Below are 20,115 nucleotides of genomic sequence, written 5' to 3' on the forward strand. Positions count from 1 at the left end.
AGGAGATATAATTTTTGTTATGCACGAAGAAGTGCCTATATACAGAGCAATCGGTAGAGAAGGATTCCCGATTTGAGCTCTCTGAAGTGGAGTTTTGCGTTTAGAGCAGAGACTCAACGCACCCCTTCCCCTTGGTGATGATACCTGCGAAAACGCGCCGAGCCAAAGAATAGAGAGCTACGAGCTGCGAGCAGATGACAATTCCACCAAGATGTTTGCAAGTTCCCACAATTGGATGTTCGCGACATGGAACTTTGCCTTAATTATTTTACTCTCCTTATATTTTAAAGTTGTGTTACTGAAGAAGAATCATGGCCGAAGGATAAAAGCAGAAGTGCGAGCAGTGGCTTTGCCCTCGCACATGGAGGAATTGAAGCTCCATGCCACCCTCTGTAACCAATGCTCTCTTTCCCGATGATCCCAGACGCTGAAGATGATATAATATTATTGTTTTGTTGTTTTGTTACCTAGGGCAGCCAGCACTTTGGAAGAAAAGTAAGAAGTCGTATCCCGCGCAGATAAAATAACGAAGAGTTCCAATCATTACACCTGCGATGACGCAGACCAGAAGGAAGAAAGTTAAAGAAGAACTCCAAGAGACACTTAAGATAAAAGTCATATTATTTAAAAACATGCCTCATAAGCTTGTGTCCAGCAGCTTGAACTGACCACAAACTCGACACCTGAGACCTAACATCCTGACTGAAGATCAGAGCACACGAAGTAAAAATCAATCAGGGTTCGGATTTTTATGTACTTCAACTTTTCTATGAACTTCAAAATTAGGGATAGAATTTTCATGTACTTCAGAATATTTTTGTGAACTTTGAAATTTCTGACTAGGGTTCGGATTTTTATGTAATGCTCAATTTGTACTTAGAATTTATGATGCAATGTCAATCACAAAGTTTCTCTTAGGATGGAGATCTGCTTCAACTAAGTTGCATCATCTGCTCCATCTTAGGAGGGGGATAGGATTTAAAAAAGTTTCTCAGTCCTATTTATCTGGACACAACGGAGATCCAACACATAATAAGTGAGAAAGCTATTCGAAAAATAAAAAATAGCACTATTCAGTAGTTTATCCTTCCCTATATATTTATACCTACTTAAAGCTCATTGAAATGAACAAACAGACGAACGACCCCCCCCCCCAAAAAAAAAGGAAGACAAACGTCGTAAACACGCGGTGTTATTTTTGTTCTCAAGTCTTCTTGCTCACAAACAGTAATAACTTAGAAGCATTCATCTTCACTCATTGTTAATAGTTAAATGACTGAAATATCATTCAACTAGATATTTTTCACATAAGGGATTAAAAAAAAAAAAAACGTAAAGACTTTGGATTTTCTTCATTTCTTCACCTAAATACAGCATCTACTACGAGAACAGGTTCGACAATTGAAAAAAAAAAATAATAATAATCGAAAAACAAATCTGACATTTGCTGTTATGATTGGGAGTATGTTTCTTTCGAGATTAATATTCCACTTCAACACTCAAAACATTACGAGACCTACACCTTAACGTAGATCCCACCTACACGTACTCCAACATTAAGATGTAAGTCCGTGTCCAATGCAGCTCTGATGCTGAGAAGGGAACTTGAACTTCCATTAAAATTAATTTGATATAAATATCAAAGAGGAAAGAAACACATCAATTACGTTTGCTTTCTAAACAGCAGCCACATACGTCATTCACATACTTCTATGTAAATTTTAAAAAATAAAACGACTTACACACTTTAAGTAATGAGGCAATTTATTCATACAATTTCCGTTCACTCAGATGTTATTAATGGAATAGGATAATGCACAATCATATTAATCATTTATCAATATTTCGTCGCTCTTGCAAGAACATGATGACTCTTCTATTTCTTCCACCCTCTGTTAAGCCACCAGATATTTTTCCAGGCAGCTGCTAATTTCCCTGAAATTCCATGACTAGACAGTTCAGAAACCATATTTTAACTACATGATTCATGTGTTCATCAACGTCATTTTCCGCCACAGATATCCATCCTTGGCTTCTCTTTTCGTGTTGGTCAGTAAGTCTCTAAACTCTCTGCAACACTTGCGCACATAGCGACCACTTACAGTTTCCGTTATAATTCTTAATCATTCGACGATGCATAGCGCTGTATTGTGCTCTTCCGCCTGAAGAAATTAATTATCCTCGTGTATCTCACCCTCGGCAGGTGCTTCGATTGCACTCGATACGATTTCTCACTCACTACTTCACAATGATTGAACACAAGGTACTGTCTTTTGGTATAGAGAGAATGTGCGATCTCCTATTAATCCGACTAATTTGTGTTTCTCCATTTCACGCAGTTCTTCTCTAATGGCTTAAAAAGGCTGAAAAACACTCCTCGTATATAAATTTGATCTATATCTGGAAACCAAACTATTTTTCTACAATGATGTTTCTAGTTAATAGATTTTATCAAAATTATCGGCACCAACTACCTATAATCTACATTTATATACGGGTATTCTAATTTACATACGTACGATAATACGGAAAACACACACATTGTTCAGATGATTCTGACCGCTTCCTCTAATAATGATGTGGTCAGTGTTCAAACACGCCCTTGCCCCTTCTCAAGATACATGGGTCAAACTGTTGTTAGTAATCATTATCACCTTTATTATTCTTGTCCCATTAACTATTCCTACGATACGCTGCAGACTGTTTCCAGTGTATCAATGTGTGTCTCAGGTTGATAGAAGGCCTGAAAAATCCTGGTATCACACTTTAAAAGATATACGATATGAACCACATAGGTACAGTGGCGTGCGCAAGGAGACCTTTAAAGGTTCTAATCCCCTTGAACAAGATATTATGGAAAAACAAACATTTACTATACATTGTGTCTATGAACTCATTGAACATTATTTTTAAAGCGAAATGACCTGAGAAAATGTACTCAACTGAAGAACGAGTAGCATAGGCGTGCGAATAGCGAACAAATATGCCTGCGTGATAAGACATACGAACAGGTACAAGATTTCAAGTACAAAAAAATCTCCTCCAACAAGACACGCTATTAATATCACTGTGAAGAAATTCAGAACTGGCAGCACTGCATGATCAAAGGCGATCTGGAATGCCATCTGTTTCACAGGAGACCATCCATAACATTGAAGAAGCTGTGAACCAACGTCTACGGGATTCGACAAGAACCGAAGCAGAAAACATGCTATTTCTCGAAGCACTGTTTGGAAAACATTACGCTTTACATTAAAAAAAAAAAAAAAAAAAAAAAAAAAAAAAGTTCTCACGTACAAATTCTCTGTAAGTTGAAGTGAATACTATGCAGTGACAGCAGCGATGAGTTATGATTTGCAAACAGGCTGTTAGGTTTGAAGGGTTAAAGGAAAATGTTCTGTTTAGTGATGAAGCCACGTTCCACATCTGCGGGTTAGTCAACTGACACAATTGCAGAATTTGGGCACTTGGGTAGCCGTTCCCTCCCCCCCCCCCAGAAAAGTGAACTTTTTTTTTTTTTTTTTTTTTTTTTTTTGGAAGCCAAGGTGAATAGTTGGCGAAACTGTTACACGTTAATAATTTTAACAATAAATGTTTTGTTCAGCGAGTATTTTCAATCAAATTTGCGTATACTAAAAGCAAAGCTTGAACAATGAAAATATTAATGAAATGTAAATATGGGAGCACACTGGCACACTACTGAAACACTTCCTTTAAGTCTTTATTATTTACTGTGGACGGTTGAACATACGCCATGTGCACTGGCGAAAATCCCGAGGGGGGACGAGGGGGACATGTCCCCCAATCTTGGACCTAGGGGGACTGTTCCTTCCCAATAATCTGACGTGAAAAGTGCTTTTTGGCATAAGTGTGATGATTTCTGTCCGACTGCCACAAAGGAATGTAAGATGAAGTTGATTTCTCTTGGCTTTTCCATTTTCTTAAAAAGAAAGAATCGTATTTTGTAGTATTTCAAATTGAACTTCGTGCTGTAGTGCATTTAGTAGTCTCATCAATATGTATTAATTTCAACCCCGCTACTTGGGCACAAATTGCAATAAATACCAGAGGAGGATATGTCCCTCTCCTCATGCTGGAAAGTTGACTCTGCTGTAGGCACTGGTACAAATTCCGGGGAAATGGGGGGCATGTCCCCCCAACATTGGAACTGAAGGCTCTCCCAATAATCCGATTTGAAAAGTGTTTTTTGCAGATGAGTGTGATGATTTGTGACCGACTGCCAAAAAGGAAAGAGAGATGAAGTTAGTTTCTCTTCGCTTTTCCATTTTTACTTAAAATGAAGGTGTGCGACTGTGCATGACGTAACCTCATGTGAAATCTTATCTCCTCCTCTCTCCTTCGACCTAGCACACGAAGAGTATATAAACTACCCAATGTCAGTAGAACCCATCTTTTCAGTAAATGCGCATTTCATCTATTTGTAGTATCAGCATAAGCACTACTCATGCTTCGTAAGCTAACTAACTCTATAGCCTATGGAACCCGGAGGTTCAATGCCGCGTTCACAATAGCTCTCCACTGACTTCTATCCTTAGTCAACTGGATCCAGTTTCTACTTTGTATTCCTATTTTTCCGAGATTCATCTTAATATTGTCCTCCCATCTGTGCCTTGGTCTTCCTAATGGTCTTTTCCGATTGGTATTTCAGTCAAGACTTTGAAAGTGTTTCTACTTTCTTCCATCCTAGATACATGACCTGCCCACCTAAGCCTCCTAGACTTGATGACCCTAACATGTTTGGTAATCCGTATAAATTATGTAGTTCCTCGTCGTGAAGTTTCCGCCATTCCCATTCCCGTTCCTCTTGGGTCCGAATATTCGTCTCAGGATCTTGTTCTCAAATACTTTCAGTCTATGTTCATCCCTCAGAGTAAGCGACCATGTTTCGAAACCATACAGAACAACAGGCTTCAAATTCCTCGACAGAATTCGCGACGACAATAGATTTTGAACTGAATAACACGAATTCCCTGTTTTTAGTCGACATTTAATTTCTTCGTGAATATGATTTTCGTCTGTTAATATTGGTCCTAGATATTTGAAACTATCCACTTTATCAAAAGTATTATTTAATATTTTAACACATACATAATTTGCCGTATTACGGTCCCGACGCACTTCCATGTATTTAGTTTTCTCTGCATTTACTTCTAAACCCATGTCCCTGCAAGCGTTTAATAAGACGACCTCTGCATTTCTTTCTAGTGTTCTCCTATCCCCCCCCCCTTTAAAATTTACATCATCAGCGTACGTCATAACCTGGTGAACACCATTCAACTCTGGACCCTGGTTGCTATCTTTGATTTTCCTTATAGCGAATTCCAGGACAAAGTTGAATAATAATGGCGACAAGGCATCTCCTTGTTTCAGGCCATTCTCGACGTGAAAGCTCGTGGACAAAGATAATCCTACCCGGACTTTACTTTGGGATTCATTTAAACATGTCTTTATTAATCTAATTAGCTTTTTCGGTATTCCAAATTCTGTAAGAACTTTGTACAATGTTTCTCTCCTAACCGAGTCGTAAGCGTTTCTAAAATCGATAAATAGTTGATGTACTGGGGTATTGTATTCCCACTTCTTTTCGAGTATTTGGCGAATGGTAAATATTTGGTCGATAGTTGATCGATTTCGTCTAAATCCGCACTGATAATCCCTAATAATTTCATCTGCGTATGGAGCCAATCTTGCTAATAGAATGTTTGAAAGGATTTTATAGGATGTTGACAGAAAAGAGATGCCTCGATAATTATTGCAGTCAGTTTTGTCGCCTTTCTTGTGGGTTGGAACAATGATTGATTCTTTCCACTCTTGTGGCAATTCTTCCTTGTTCCAGATAAGGAGAATGAGTTTGTGTACTTCTTCCACAATTTTTCGCCTCCAGCTAAAATTAACTCAGCCGGAATTTGGTCTACACCCATAGATTTGTGTTTCTTTAATTTCTTTATAGCGATTTCTATTTCTATTCGGTTGGGTTCTGGAATATACGGTTCTGCGCAATATCTCCTTTCTCCACGCACATTAGTTTTTGGCTGCGTGTTAAGCAAATCAAAGAAATCTTTCCATCTATTTAAAATGTTGTCTGTATTAGTGAGAGCTGTTCCGTCAGCTTTCTTTAATATAAGCACGAGGTTGATAGCCTTTCTTAAAATTCGTTGATTCCTTTATACATGTCCCGAATGTTCTTATTTTTACTATTACCTTCAAGTTCCTTAATTTTAGCTTTCAAAAAATTGCATTTCTTTGTTCTAAAGGTTTTGGAAGTTTCCCGCCTGATTGCGAAATTTTGTGTAGTTATTTCATTCAGATTTTGTAGCCAACGTAATTTTGCCTGTTTTCTCTTCTCTGCTAGTTTAATGCTCGTAAGCAAAGAAAAGAATTCAATTGCTGGAATATTTTTCTCCATAATCTTGAGGTTACATCTGTTAACTAAAGAGTAATATATGACATGCGTCAGATTCCTGTAATGCTATTGAGATTATCATCATTTTGCTCAAATAAGAGTATTGTTCCGTCATACATAATTGATATAGTTTTGAGGAAGTCATTATTTATATTATTAAAAAACGATTTTAACGTGGATCTTTGTGGATGCCTGATTAGAAATATACCAATTATAAATATGCATGTATTCAGATTTCAGAATGTGTTCACGACAATGATTTGTAATACTGATATGTACTACTACTTCATCTACATCGCCTAATATATAATATACTCTACAACAGGTTCACCTCAGATTCATCTACCGTAATATGAGTTTCACCTCCCTTCCCTAGAATAAGCCTCAAATCTGCCCACCTCCCAATGTTGAAGATAACCAATAGCGTATTTAGGTTTTTGTTTCGAGGGGCTATGCCCAACACAGGGAAGGAAGTGGACAATTGCTAATCTGAGCTTGAGATCTGAGCGGTGGCTCAGTGGTAGAGCGTTCACCTCCGGTGTTTGAGGTCCCTGGTTCGATCCCAGCTCGCGCCGTGTGGACTTTGTGGTGCACAAACACCGTGCTCGTGGGTTTTCTCGGGTTCTCCTGTTCCCTCCCACTTTCTTCATTCCACCATTTTCACTCATATCTCATAATCACCGTCTCATTTAGCCTAACCGGCATAACCGTGGGACGTAAAACTTAAAGATTTCATTTCCTAGTACAGCCTTATAGTCGACTCATCTTTGAGCATACATTTCAGTCAATATGTGAGACTTCATTATAGTCAAAGAAAATAAACTTTGTGTGGAACGGAAAATAAATTTAAAATGACAAAATATTGAAAAATATATATTGCTGAGATTATTTTTTTTTAAAAAAAAAAGCTTTATAACTGATCACATGAATCAGTAAAACAAAGAACAATGACACCATATCTTATTTTTAAATTTTTTAAGGAATATATATTAAATTATAATTTTAACATTAGAAATTTTATATATGATGTTCATGAGTAAAACACATTTCTTCACACATATTTAACTATTTTATTGATTTATTATGTACATTTTCTTAATAAACTTATAAACATTTCTTTCTCTTCATAAAAGTTTTCAAACTCTGAAACACGCCAACTTAAAAGATATGATCTGTGCTTTTTCATAACTTCCTTCTTATGACAATTACATTTTTTTTTTATTTCTAACTGTATTGCAAGCAATTAGATAATATAAACTTGCGAATATTTAAAGAAATCTCAAATTGCACGTAACAATTGTAGGGTAGTGCTACAATTCATCTCTATACATTTTTATTTATTTCGGGTATTTAGTTATGTCTACCTATCAATTACCGGAAAGTTCGACTGTAATAATGAATGACAGTAATTCAATAAAAAAATAATTTTATTCATCGATACCATTATTCAAAATACTTTCATAACGTGAATTATTCTTTACATAAATAATTTTGCGTGCAGCTGTGAATGATACTATGGTTGATCAAATCTTTCCTCGAGTAAAATTTCCTGCTACAAGTTTTACACTCGAAAACAACACCTGACGTATGAACTTTGAGATGTAACTTTAGGTTGCCCTTTTGATTAAAATCTTTACCACAAATTTTGCATACGAAAGGCTTTTCTCCTGTATGTATTCGTAAATGGATCTTTAAATGAGAGCGAAACATGAATCCTTTCGAACAGTATGAACAAACCAATTTTCCACTCGTGCCTTCATGATTTACATCTGTGTTTCCAATTCCTGTTTCAGCAATTCTATGAATGAAACTATGGTCTTCGAACTCCTTCTTCGAGCAATAACTCCTGCTACAAATTTTACAATAGAATGACTTATCTGAAGCATGTACTTTAAGATGTAACTTCAGATTGCCTTTCTGATTGAAATCTTTTCCACATATATTGCATACGAAGGGTTTTTCTCCGGTATGAATCCGTAAATGGATCTTTAAATGAGACTGAAACATGAAACCTTTATTACAGTATGGACATACGCACTTTTTGCTCGTCCCTTCATACACTATACTTGTGTTCTGGGTTCCACTGGCACTGAAAAGGAAATTAATTTAGAGATGAATTTTTGTCTTGTACTTAGTAATACCTTCTTTCTAAAGTAAGCTACATTGTTAATTCTGGGATTGAAAACATATCGCACTGCATTTGCTGGAACATTCTAATTAGGTTTCTGAAATTTTACGGAACATATAACTAGCAGTCTCATGCGTACATCACGTAAAGATTTTTTGTTTGTATAGCGTGACATTTTCGCAATATTGAAACTAGTAGTTCCAGTATATTTCTACCACTTCTGGTTTTAGCAGGCATAAAACTGGAGATGAAATAAATTCTTGGGAGGCTTAATTGATTGCAGAAAACCATTCTCGCTGTTACCTTTTTTTAGTCTATAACGATAAACATAAAAATCGGAAACTTGATTTCTGTCAGTGTGAATAGTGTGTTCAGAGAGAAGATACTCTCAGAGTGATAGATCGATTAAAAAACCTTTTGAATATAATGAAAGACACCGTGCAACATTTTTTAATAATGTACTTCAAAATTATTTGTACGTCAGAAATCGTTTCATGAGTATTAAAACTCTATCGACGATTAAAACTGTATTGAAATACTTACGATCTTATCATCGAGTTTTGTTTGGCATGCTCTTACTAGTTCAAATCTCTCTCGCTAAGTTGCAGTGGCAAGTTGCAAGATCAATGGCTATGGTTCAGATAAACCATTTCGAGTATTAAAAAGGTACAACTTCACATTTGTTATGAGAGTTCAACGCGAGTTTCGTACAAAATTTTGTAACGGACCACCATCAAAGAACTCCATTTGCTAATAGTATGAATAATTCAAAATGACATGATGCATTTGCAACGGAAAATTGTTTGGTAGACCTTCCACGTCTGAAACAGATGTTGAGTTCGAACTTGTTTTCAAGACAGCCCTCAAAGTCGACAGCGAGAACTAGTAAAGAATTTCGGATGCCTCAAACAACTGTGTGGCGTGCAGTGTATAAGCATTTACAGTGCAGTTGTTACATTTGAGTGCTGTTGTTACATTTAATATTATTATTGAATGTCTTGCAAAGAATGTTGTGGATCATTCCAAGAAGTGTGCAGCGATGATCACTTTGTGAACAATTTGTTTTACTGATAAGGTTACGTCCTTCGTAACGGGAAGGGTGGACAAACAAAATGTTTATATCTGGGGGTGAGAAGACTCATAAAATCGTTTATATTGTGCGTGATTCACAAAAACAAATGTAAGTTTGACCCATTTTATCTTCCAAAGTATGAAGTCCGTACTTCCCGAAAAAGCAATAACGAAGAAGCGAAAACAACTGTGAATAACTAGCTATCATCACCGGCGAAAAAGTTCTATAGACTCGTTCGTTACTATAAATGTTTAAATCAGTAAGTAAATTACATAGAAAAATATAAAACTGCATGTAAATTAAGAAAAACGATTTTTTGAACAATCCTTACTTCCTTCGTTTTTATTGTAAATCGAAACTAACACTCATATATATTCACGCATGTATACAGATAGAAAATGGGATTAACCCTTTCGGGATCCTATGGTACAATTTGTACCATATGCACTTTTTATGGTGCATTGCGTTATTTCTCTTCTATTTGAGCTTTTTCGTCCGGGTTGTTTTTTGTTTTCCAAGCCCAGAGGCCTTGTAGAAGACATTACGTATGGTTTCAGACCGTTCTGCGTCCAGACATAGGAGGTGATGACGTCATAAATCAAAAATTTATTTTCTCATTTTCTAAGCCTATGTTCAATATTTTTTGGCGGGCTTATTTTTCTACGTAGAAGATTGAAATTTTGCACAAACATTCAGTCCACCGAGTAGTATGTACCAGATTTTTTGTTCCGATGTCAGTGCTAAAACAAGGGGGGAACCAGAGGGGAAAAGGGGTAAAAAATAGGGATTTTTTACCCCAAAATCCCGTATTTCGTCATTTTCCCGCCTCACATACATGATAGGACCACGTGAGTCATACCGTCTGAAAGACCGTTCCATTCTGAAGAGAATGACGGTCGAATTATTATTCTAGGGTAATTAGGGCCGTCTCAGTGAATTTTTATCCAAATATACTTCTGTATAGGGTAAAAGTGGGGCATGGTAGGGAAATTTTTTCTGGCGGGCCTATTTTTTCACGTAGAAGATTGAAATTTTGCACAAACATCCAGTCCACCGAGTAGTATTTACCAGAAGTTTTTTTTTCGATTTCTGCGTAAAAACAGGGGGTCCAGAGGGGCAAAAGTTGAAAAAAGGGAAATTTTGCCCCAAAAATCCCTTTTTTCAGGAATTTCCCGCCTTAGATACATGATGGAGACATGTGAATGGTACCGCCTGAAAGACAGTTCTATTCTGAAGAGAATGATTGGCGGATTATAGTCCTAGGGTAATTAGGGATGTCTCAGGATTTTTTCCCCTGAGATCATAGTGTTTTATGGTACTTTGGGGCATTGTGGGAATTTTTTATAAAAATTCTCCCGCCCTTACTATTCAAGATAGAAACTTGAAATTTGGCACACACATTCAGTATACCAAGTACTATTTCTCAGATTTTTTAGATGGCTACGATCATACAGGGAGGGTCCAGGGGGGGCCAAAGTTCGAGAAAAAAAAATTTTCCCTCCGAAATTTTCACTTTGACATTTTTCCCCGCTTCTGGTATATGGTATGAGCATGCAAGTGGTACCATTCGAAAGCCAGCTCTATTCTGAAGAGAATGAGGTATGAACCATGATCCTAGGATAAATAGTGACGATACAGTAGCTGCTCGACTGAAAGTCTAAAAAATAGCCCAAAAAGCCAGGATCCAGAAAGGGTTAAGAACACTTAGTAAGGATCTGTCTCAAAGTTAATACACGATCTCAACATTGCACCCGGATATATCCCGAACATATCGTACAGTATGTTCAAGAAACATACAAAAGCATAGTGTTGTTTGGGCAAGTAACCAGTCGTACAGGTTCTGAAAATCTGTTCGAAGCAAAAGCGAAATTGACCATTACATAGATGGCAGCATAGAATCTCATTACATTTTCCCTAATAGCAAAGAATGAAAGTGATCTGCATTATTATTTATGGTATTTTCTGGAACTTTTCAAGAAATAAACAGTAAATTCATCTTTACCTGATTATTCTAGTAGTACATGTATATATTATCATGTTGTTTCGAATGTATCCGTTCGTAACTGAAGGATGGTTTGGATAAGGGCACATGTAACAAATTTGAAATTTTACAAGGGAATTTGTATCATCATAGTTTTCGTCTCGTCTTTACAAATTTTGTTCTCTTGGTTTGTACAGTTAAACGCTTATCCTTATTGTGTCACATACTTCGGTAAGTTTTGTGTGGACATGAGTTCATATCCAAACAGTCGTTTATATAGCAAATCTCTACGTTGAAAGTACTCTTATTAGGATCGAACCTGATGTGACACTCACAAAATATAGGCGATAACCAACTGGAGAGATGGACACAGAAGTCAAAATAATTTTCTGATCAACATTTTTACCATTTGTTTGAGTTTCCAGTTTTTTCACAGCATTGCATTTTTCATAATAGTTCTTCATTCTTTAAACTAAACCAGGAGTTCTTTCTTACACGTTTGCAACGAGCTCGTATGGTCGTTTTCTTATCTGATGGAGTTTAAGTTCCTTTAATAAATTTGCTCCAAATGATATCCTTTTTTTTTTTTTTTCTATAAAACTCATGTTCAACGATTCCAAGTTGTACAGAGACTGAGAACCAACATTACTGTATCAAAGAATGTCTGCATTCTTTTAATTTCCAGAACCGCAATTTAGCAAATAACCTTTTGCTTTTTTTCTGAATACAACACAAAAATTTGTTTCCATGATAATTATTTTACTTATTTTTTAATATCAGTTGTCCAACCTTCGACTACACTTTCTCGCAAGTTTACTGAGAAACATTTAAACAATACAATATAGGGGGAAAAAAGAGACAAAATAAATTGTTGATCACTATATTGACCTGCTGTAGCCACAAGAAATCAAAACATTCACATTGGAAGAAAATAGTCTTCTGAATATGGGACACTTTTTGATAATTTTCTCTCTCTGGCAAATTGTTTTTTACAAAAATAAAATAAAATAAAAATAAACATGTTTAGAACAAGTCTTTAAAAATACACGTGTTTAAAACAAAATGTTTAAAACGTACACAATTTGTTTTAAACAAAATCAATTGTTTAAAACACGTTTTAATCATGTGTTTTAAACAAAACAACCGTACTATGTATATATGTCGTAATGACGTTCGAGTGAAACAAGAACATGTTTCAAGCCAAGTATCCGTAATAAATATCGTACGATCCCTGGAATACCTTAACTGTTAACTTTTTCATTTTAATTTTAGTGCATAACATAAAGACAACGAAGAACGTCAAAAATTTAGAAAGTGACGCAGACAACGTCTGCAAAATGGTATTAACATGGATAGCAGATTGGAACTTCTTTTTGAATAACCTTATATATATATATATATATATATATATATATATATATATATATATATATATATATGAGGCCGGATCCAAGGAGGGGCTATAGCCCCCCCCCCCCCTTGACGCTCAGATATATACTGGATAAAATGGGCTTGAATCCTGCTTTACACTGGATAAAATGTCAAACTATGGTTTAGCCCCTCCCTTGATCATATCCTGGATCCGACATTATATCAAACACAGCATGCGTTATTCATACATTGCGATTTATAAAATACAAACGATCATTAATGGAAAATACATTACTTCCAGCCCCCGCCGTAGACGGAAGTTCCAAAAATGATGAGGGAAAAGTGGAAACTTTACTGTCGGAATTAACTTTTCCCACCTATACCTGGCAACATCGGAAGATGGTGAAACAACTGAGCATCAATATGGTATGTTTACTTCCTTGCTTGTTGGTGTAGTGCAGAGATGTACGTCTACGCGTAAAAAACGATAGTTTACGTTTACGTGTCAACAATGCGTAGACAATGTAAACAACGTAGACTACCTAGAATATGTCAACAACATGTAATTTAATATGGCGTCGTGGCTAATAAAGGAGCTTTCTTTTGTCGTTACCTTGCGAAATTGCGTACAAATAAAATACCTAGATCAGCGAATAGTAACTTTCGAATACTTAGTATCGTCTTGATGAAGGAAAATAACAAATATTACGCATTTTGTAAAATATGCAAGAAAAAATTGGCAAATACAGCAGCTTCAAGACTGAAAGCCCACAGGTGAGAATTAGTTTTGTACGTTTCATTATAAAAGCAGTGCTCGAAGTGGAAAATCTAAGGAAGTGGTATGCACAGACAAAGGATATAGGATTCATTCTTCTATCTTTCTTAAACACTACAGCAGCATCGACAGCACCAGCATCGACAGCACAACTTCAGCGTTGTCATCCATATCACTTTCAGATTACATAATTCCCTCTACTTTTTATATGTTAGTCGTTTCCCTAATCTTTCGCTGCACCGAAACAAAACAACTGAATGAGGAAATATGAACAAACGAGCAACGAAATTCTTCCTTATATTTGATCGTGGTTGTCTACATGGTCTACACGAGAAAAGGTGTAATGTAGATTACGTATAGATTACAGTAGACAATCGCGTAGGCGTAAAATTATAGTTTACGGCACATCACTGGTGTAGTGAGCTGCATCTTCTCTTGACGTACTGTGCTAATAGATCAACAACATTGAAACGTATGATCTTGTGACTCATAACTTGTGGATCTTTTGTTGTGAACTGGGTAACATTTGAAAACGTTGCTGTATTGTGTTTTATAGTGGTACAATTTTTAAAATGCCTGGGAAGTGAAAAAATGATCCTGACAACTTTTGTTATCTGTGTGGACGGATAACTCCGAAACTGAAACTCACTAAGATAACGTCTGTGGAAAAAAGAAAGAAAAAAAATGAAATAAAATCTTTCAGTTTTACGTTCCATGGTTATGCCGGTTAGGTTAAAGGACACGGCGACGATGAGAAATGAAGAAACTGAAATGGTGGAATGAAGAAAGTCGAAGGAAACGGGAGAACCCCGAGAAAACTCACGAGTAAGGTGTTTGTCCACTACAAAGTTCACACGGCGCGAGCTGGGATCGAACCTGGGACCCCAAGCACCGGAGGTGCACGCTCTACTACTAAGCCGCCGTGCTCCCTTTGTGAAAAACACATATGAATTGTATTTTTCATCGAAAGTCGACGTAGACAAACCTTGGGCACCGAAATTCTGTTGTAAATCCTGTACAGTAAATCTAAGGGGCTGGTTACATAGTTCTCAAGTGTATGCCATTTGCTACATCAACGTTATGGTTTGAATCACGTGATCATGTACACGACTCTTACTTTTTGCCTGTCAAATGTAAAGGGAATAACCTCCAAGAGTAAACGATCAGTACAATACCCAGATCTACAATCAGCTAGAAGACCCATCCCACATGGTGAAGGTTTTCCTGTGCCAATGCCGCCAGACGTATGTACAGTAGACTGCAGTGATGCTGATGAAAGTGAAGATGTTATGGATACTGAGAGTGAAGACCCTATATATAGTGCACGTATCAGAGAACCACATTTCATAACGCAAGAGGAATTGAACGACCTTATTAGAGACTTGAACCTACTCAAACAACAAGCTCAACTCTTAGCTTCACGACTTCAAGGTTGGAACCTTTTTCAAAAGGAAACGAAAGTGACATTTACCGTGATAGCCAACATGACTTTCTCAAATTTTACAGCAGTAGTGATGATTGCATATAGTGTACTGACGTGGAAGGACTGATGCAGGCATTACAAATAAAGTATAAAGTCGATGAGTGGCGTTTATGCTTCGACTCGTCAAAAGCAAGTATGAAGTGGGTTCTCTACAACGGTAATACTTACCCTTCCATTCCAATTGGATATTCCGTTAATTTGAAGGAGACGTATCAAAATGTGAAACTCCATTTCGATAAACTGAGGTATGCAGAGCATCAGTGGAACATATGTGGCGACTTGAAGGTGATTGGTTTGGTGTTAGGGTTACAGTTGGGCTATACAAAATATTGTTTTCTGTGTGAGTGGGACAGTAGAGCAAGGGATCTGCACTGCATTCAAAGAGAATGGCCTACTCGTACATTCCTCACTCCCAAAATTAAGAATGTAAAAGAGAAACCTATTGTTGATCCCAAGAAAATTTTTCTACCTCCCCTGCACATTAAATTAGGCCTTATGAAGGTGTTAGTGAAAGGAATGGAAAGGGAAGGATAAGGATTTAAGTATCTCCAGGAAAAGTTCCCAAAAATATCAGATGCTAAACTAAAAGAAGGTGTATTCATTGGACCCTAGATACGTCAATTGATGAAACATGACATATTCGAATCAAAACTGACTGAGGTGGAACGGAATATCTGGAATTCATTTAAGAGTGCCTCAGAAAACTTTCTGGGAAATAACAAAAGTGCGAACTATATCCAACTAGTGGAAGAGTTGCCAAACCTGCACACTATGGGATGCAACGTGTCACTGAAAGTGCATTTTCTACACAGTCACCTGTATTTCTTTCCCGAAAACCTAGGAGCTGTGTCTGATGAGCACGGTAAGAGGTTTCACCAATCCATTCAGACCCTGGAGCAGCGGTACAAAGGAAAATCTTGTCGATGCTCGCAGGTTTCTGCTGGAACTTGGCACGTGATACGCTCCCCACATCACTCAAGAGGCAAGCTTCATAAGTGTTTCTTTTCGTTTGAGTGCCAATGTATAAATGCAGTGATTTCAGTCTCACACGTGGATACTTTGCAGTTTTCATTGTTAGGGGCATAGAAGTTTTTCGCAGTTTGACATACAAAATGTCGCATTTGTTTTTACAAATCTCGCATTTTGTCGCATATTGGGCTATACAATTGCGCATTTTGTCGCCAAGTAAATTAGTTTACAAAATTAAATATACAATATTAAACAAACTCTAATAAGGCTTAATATACATACTTCATCAACTTGCGAAAAACCTCTTGCCCCTGTTCATTATTTGTCAGTCTAATATGAATGGAAATGCCACGAAATACAAAGACATACATTTTCATTTATATTTTTGAGATCCTGATGTGCCACGTATATACACCCTGTTTCAAAACGAATATACGTATTTCGAATGCATTTATTTATTAAACTTTAAGACATACAAGTATGAAATTTTACACACATATTTACGAACTTCTCAAGTTCAAATTATAGTTCAAGGTTTAAATTACAGATGTTCAATATGTCCTCCTCAGCGACACAAACAATATCACATCGATACTCAAATTCCTCCCATACTCGGGCAAGCATGTCCTGCGTCACTGATGTTATGGCAGTACGGATCCGGTTCTTCAACTCTTCCAGGTTCTGTGGGAGTGGTGGTACATAAACGTTATCTTTAACGAAACCCCACAGGAACAAGTCACAGGGTGTAAAAACCGGTGACCGTGGAGGCCAGGTGAGACATGCTAAGTCGCCAGCTCCTTGACGACCACTCCAACGGTTCGGTAGAGTTTCATTCAGATATTCACGCACTTGGCGACTCCAGTGAGGGGTGCCCCGTCTTGTTGAAAAATGAAGTTGTTGTCGTAGAGCCTCGGAAACAACCAGTTTTGTAACACAGCGAGATACTGCTGACTGTTAACCGTGTTTCCATTAAAGAAGAATGGGCCGTAAACAGATGATCGGGATATCGCACAAAACACATTGACTTTGGGCGAATCTCGTGCATGTTCAATGACTGCATGTGAGTTCTGTGGGTCCCAAATTCGAACATTTTGTTTGTTTATCTGACCACTAACACGGAAAGTCGTTTCATCACTGAACACGATGCGTTGTGCAAAAGTGTTATCATTGTCAATAGCATCCAGAATCTCGTTACAAAATGCCACACGTTTGCGTCTGTCATCAGGACACAGAGCTTGTAACAGCTGTAACTTGTACGGCTTCATAACCAACCGACGTCTCAAAACACGCCAAATTGTTGTTGTTGGCACTTGTAACTGCCGACTGGCACGACGAGTTGATTTTGAAGGACTACGTTGGAAATCAGTTTGAATTCGTGCAACATTTTCTTCAGGAACACGAGGGCGGCCAGGACTCTTCTTTACATACACGTCCTGTATCTACAAACAGTCGATACCATCTGCGAATGTTCCACCCATTCGGAGGATCAATTTGGTACCTCAACCTGAAACGTCTTTGCACTGTAATCACGGAATTGTACTTCGCAAACTCGAGAACACAAAATGATTTATGCTGCGGAGTAGCCATTTTAAGCATATGACGGTTACCAAGCAAAACAAGACAACTAACATCTAACGGCTATTAATATAAACTATACTATGTATTCGTTTCTCCAATAGCCGAGCCGAGGCGCAGCGATCGATAGTTTGGACAAAATAATTCTTCGTAATACGTATATAAATTTTGAAACAGAGTGTATTTCTTTTCAACATCTCGTTTTTACATCAGTCACAATATTTATTAAAATTCATAAATAAAAAAAAAAGCCTTTTAATCTTTATTTACAAATTTCTCAACAACCAGACCTGATACAGCACATCCGACTTCAAATTCGTACTCAAAAGGTCAAAAACTATAAAGGTTACCTACTTTCATTCAGGAAAGAGAAAAAAGTGAAAAGTAGGACAGTGTAACCAGACAGCTTTTAAATAATAATAATAAACCTAGTGCAATGGTTCGCATGGCAGCACTTTTAGATACATTACACAAAAAGCGTTCAATATAGTTTTACCAGACTTATCGACATTATTAACTTTGATTTCCTTGAACCTAAAAAGCTTGAGTCTAACGCTTACATTTTTTTTCAATCCTCATTTTATTTGTCCAAGAAAGACATTTGTATTGATTGAACAAAGTATCATAGTGTCCTCTCACCTCTCCTCATGTTTTATGACACTTCCTAATTCACTCGATATGTCTGTCATCCAAAAACTATTTCTTTTCATCTTACTCAATACATCCAACTTTTAATACTTCGTCCTTGTTCCTATATAAAATAGAGTTGCTAGGCAATAAAAATATTTATTTTCTTATCCTACAAAATTCTAATTATGCTTTTTATGTGACGACCCTCACTCTTAGGCACTGATGAAGTATTATTACTTTATAAAGATAATTCCTATTATGGTCACTTCCCTCAATCATTTAATTCACTTAATTTTTTTTCGAAGTTTATATCTTCTTTAAGATATGAATTTTTCTTACATGTCTAACCAAATTTCCATTTGTAATAAACGTCTTAGTACACTTTTCACACCTGAATGGCCTCTCTTTTGTATGGGATCGTAAATGAATCTCAAATTTTGACGCAAAGGGAAAATATTTTGAACAATGAGGACATTTATATTTAAGCAGACCCACACTGCCCAGAAGAGCTGCTGCATAATCAACATTGCTGAAAAAATATAAACAATAAACTATCAATATAGGATATCCATCGGTACTAGCCCTGAGGTTTTCTCTTATATAGATCGCAATATCAGAAACAAACTGAATACAATGCATTCAATGCAAAAATACAAGCGAGAACGTGTGTATATGTGTGTATTATAGAAATCATTTTTCGACTATTATTATTTCCATACATTATTAAAACGAACCCACTAGTACTATTTTCTTTAAATTTCCGCAGTAAATTTCTAGTGATACGATTCCTCTGTCAGGCATACACAGTGATAATTATGACCTTTCTGCAATTCCGTGTTTAAAGGTAATTCACCCCCAAATATTTCATCTACTCTCTACTCGATTCTACAAACTTTATTTTTTAACGCCAGCAAATGTATGTACAAATTCATGTTCTTTCAAAGCACTTTCTGAAGAGAAACTTCTTGAGCAGTCTATGCAACGAAATGGTTTACTTGGTGTATGAGTTGACAAATGCTTTCTCAAATAACACTTTAGCTTAAATTGTTTTCCACATTGTTTACATGGAAATGGCCTATCATCTGAATGAATGCGTGAGTGAGTGACTAGATTAGATTTCTGTGAAAAGCTCTTGCCACAAACTTGACAACAATAAGGCTTCTCTCCTGTATGCACACGTTGATGTTGAATAAAGAGATGTAACAACGGAAAGGATTTTTGGCAGAAAGAACATACGTACATTTTATTATCATTTCTCACATCTTCATCCATCAGATATTCAACGAAACTGTAAAAAAGAAAAAGTAAGTATAACAGACAATTACTTTCTGCTTGTTGTTGCAAACACTCCTGAATATTATATTTTATCTATACGCAGTATTAGTATTTTATTTTACGTAAACCCATTCAAAATTTCAAGGGAAATATAAGAAATCACGTTACCGTGTAACTCCGAATCGTAAGTATCGACAGTACACATACTCTTCGGACTTGGAACGGATCATAGTGATTTCATCTGCAGCTTCTCATACGGACTATCTGGATTTTAACATTTATTGATTAGTATTTCCATTCCTTGCAAGTAATGAAGCTATATAAGACGAAACCTACAGTTTAAAATGGAATCCAAACTACTGCAGTGCGTTTGTTCTTCCACCGAGAATACCAATGCGGTACCTCATAAACTAAAGACATGCGTTATGACCA

General features: G+C 36.7%; 1 protein-coding gene across 35 annotated transcripts in view; it reads right to left on the reverse strand.

Moving 5' to 3' along the window:
- LOC145680673 (uncharacterized) overlaps window positions 1-20,115 on the reverse strand; it is a 613,323-nt gene that overhangs the window by 404,473 nt on the left and 188,735 nt on the right. Inside the window, exon 4 of one of the 35 annotated variants that reach the window (XM_081751465.1) lies at window positions 7,537-8,513. The exons of 33 other annotated variants lie outside the window; for them this stretch is intronic. In XM_081751465.1, coding sequence (XP_081607591.1) covers window positions 7,895-8,513 — 619 coding nt within the window. In that variant the 3' untranslated portion in view covers window positions 7,537-7,894. Of the gene's footprint in view, window positions 1-7,536; window positions 8,514-18,149; window positions 18,938-20,115 lie in introns of those variants that run through there. One more of the 35 variants, XM_081751513.1, reaches the window with a different exon arrangement.

This window comes from Thermobia domestica, chromosome 3, assembly GCF_964235325.1.
Source record: "Thermobia domestica chromosome 3, izTheDome1.hap1.1, whole genome shotgun sequence".
NCBI classification, from domain to species: domain Eukaryota; kingdom Metazoa; phylum Arthropoda; class Insecta; order Zygentoma; family Lepismatidae; genus Thermobia; species Thermobia domestica.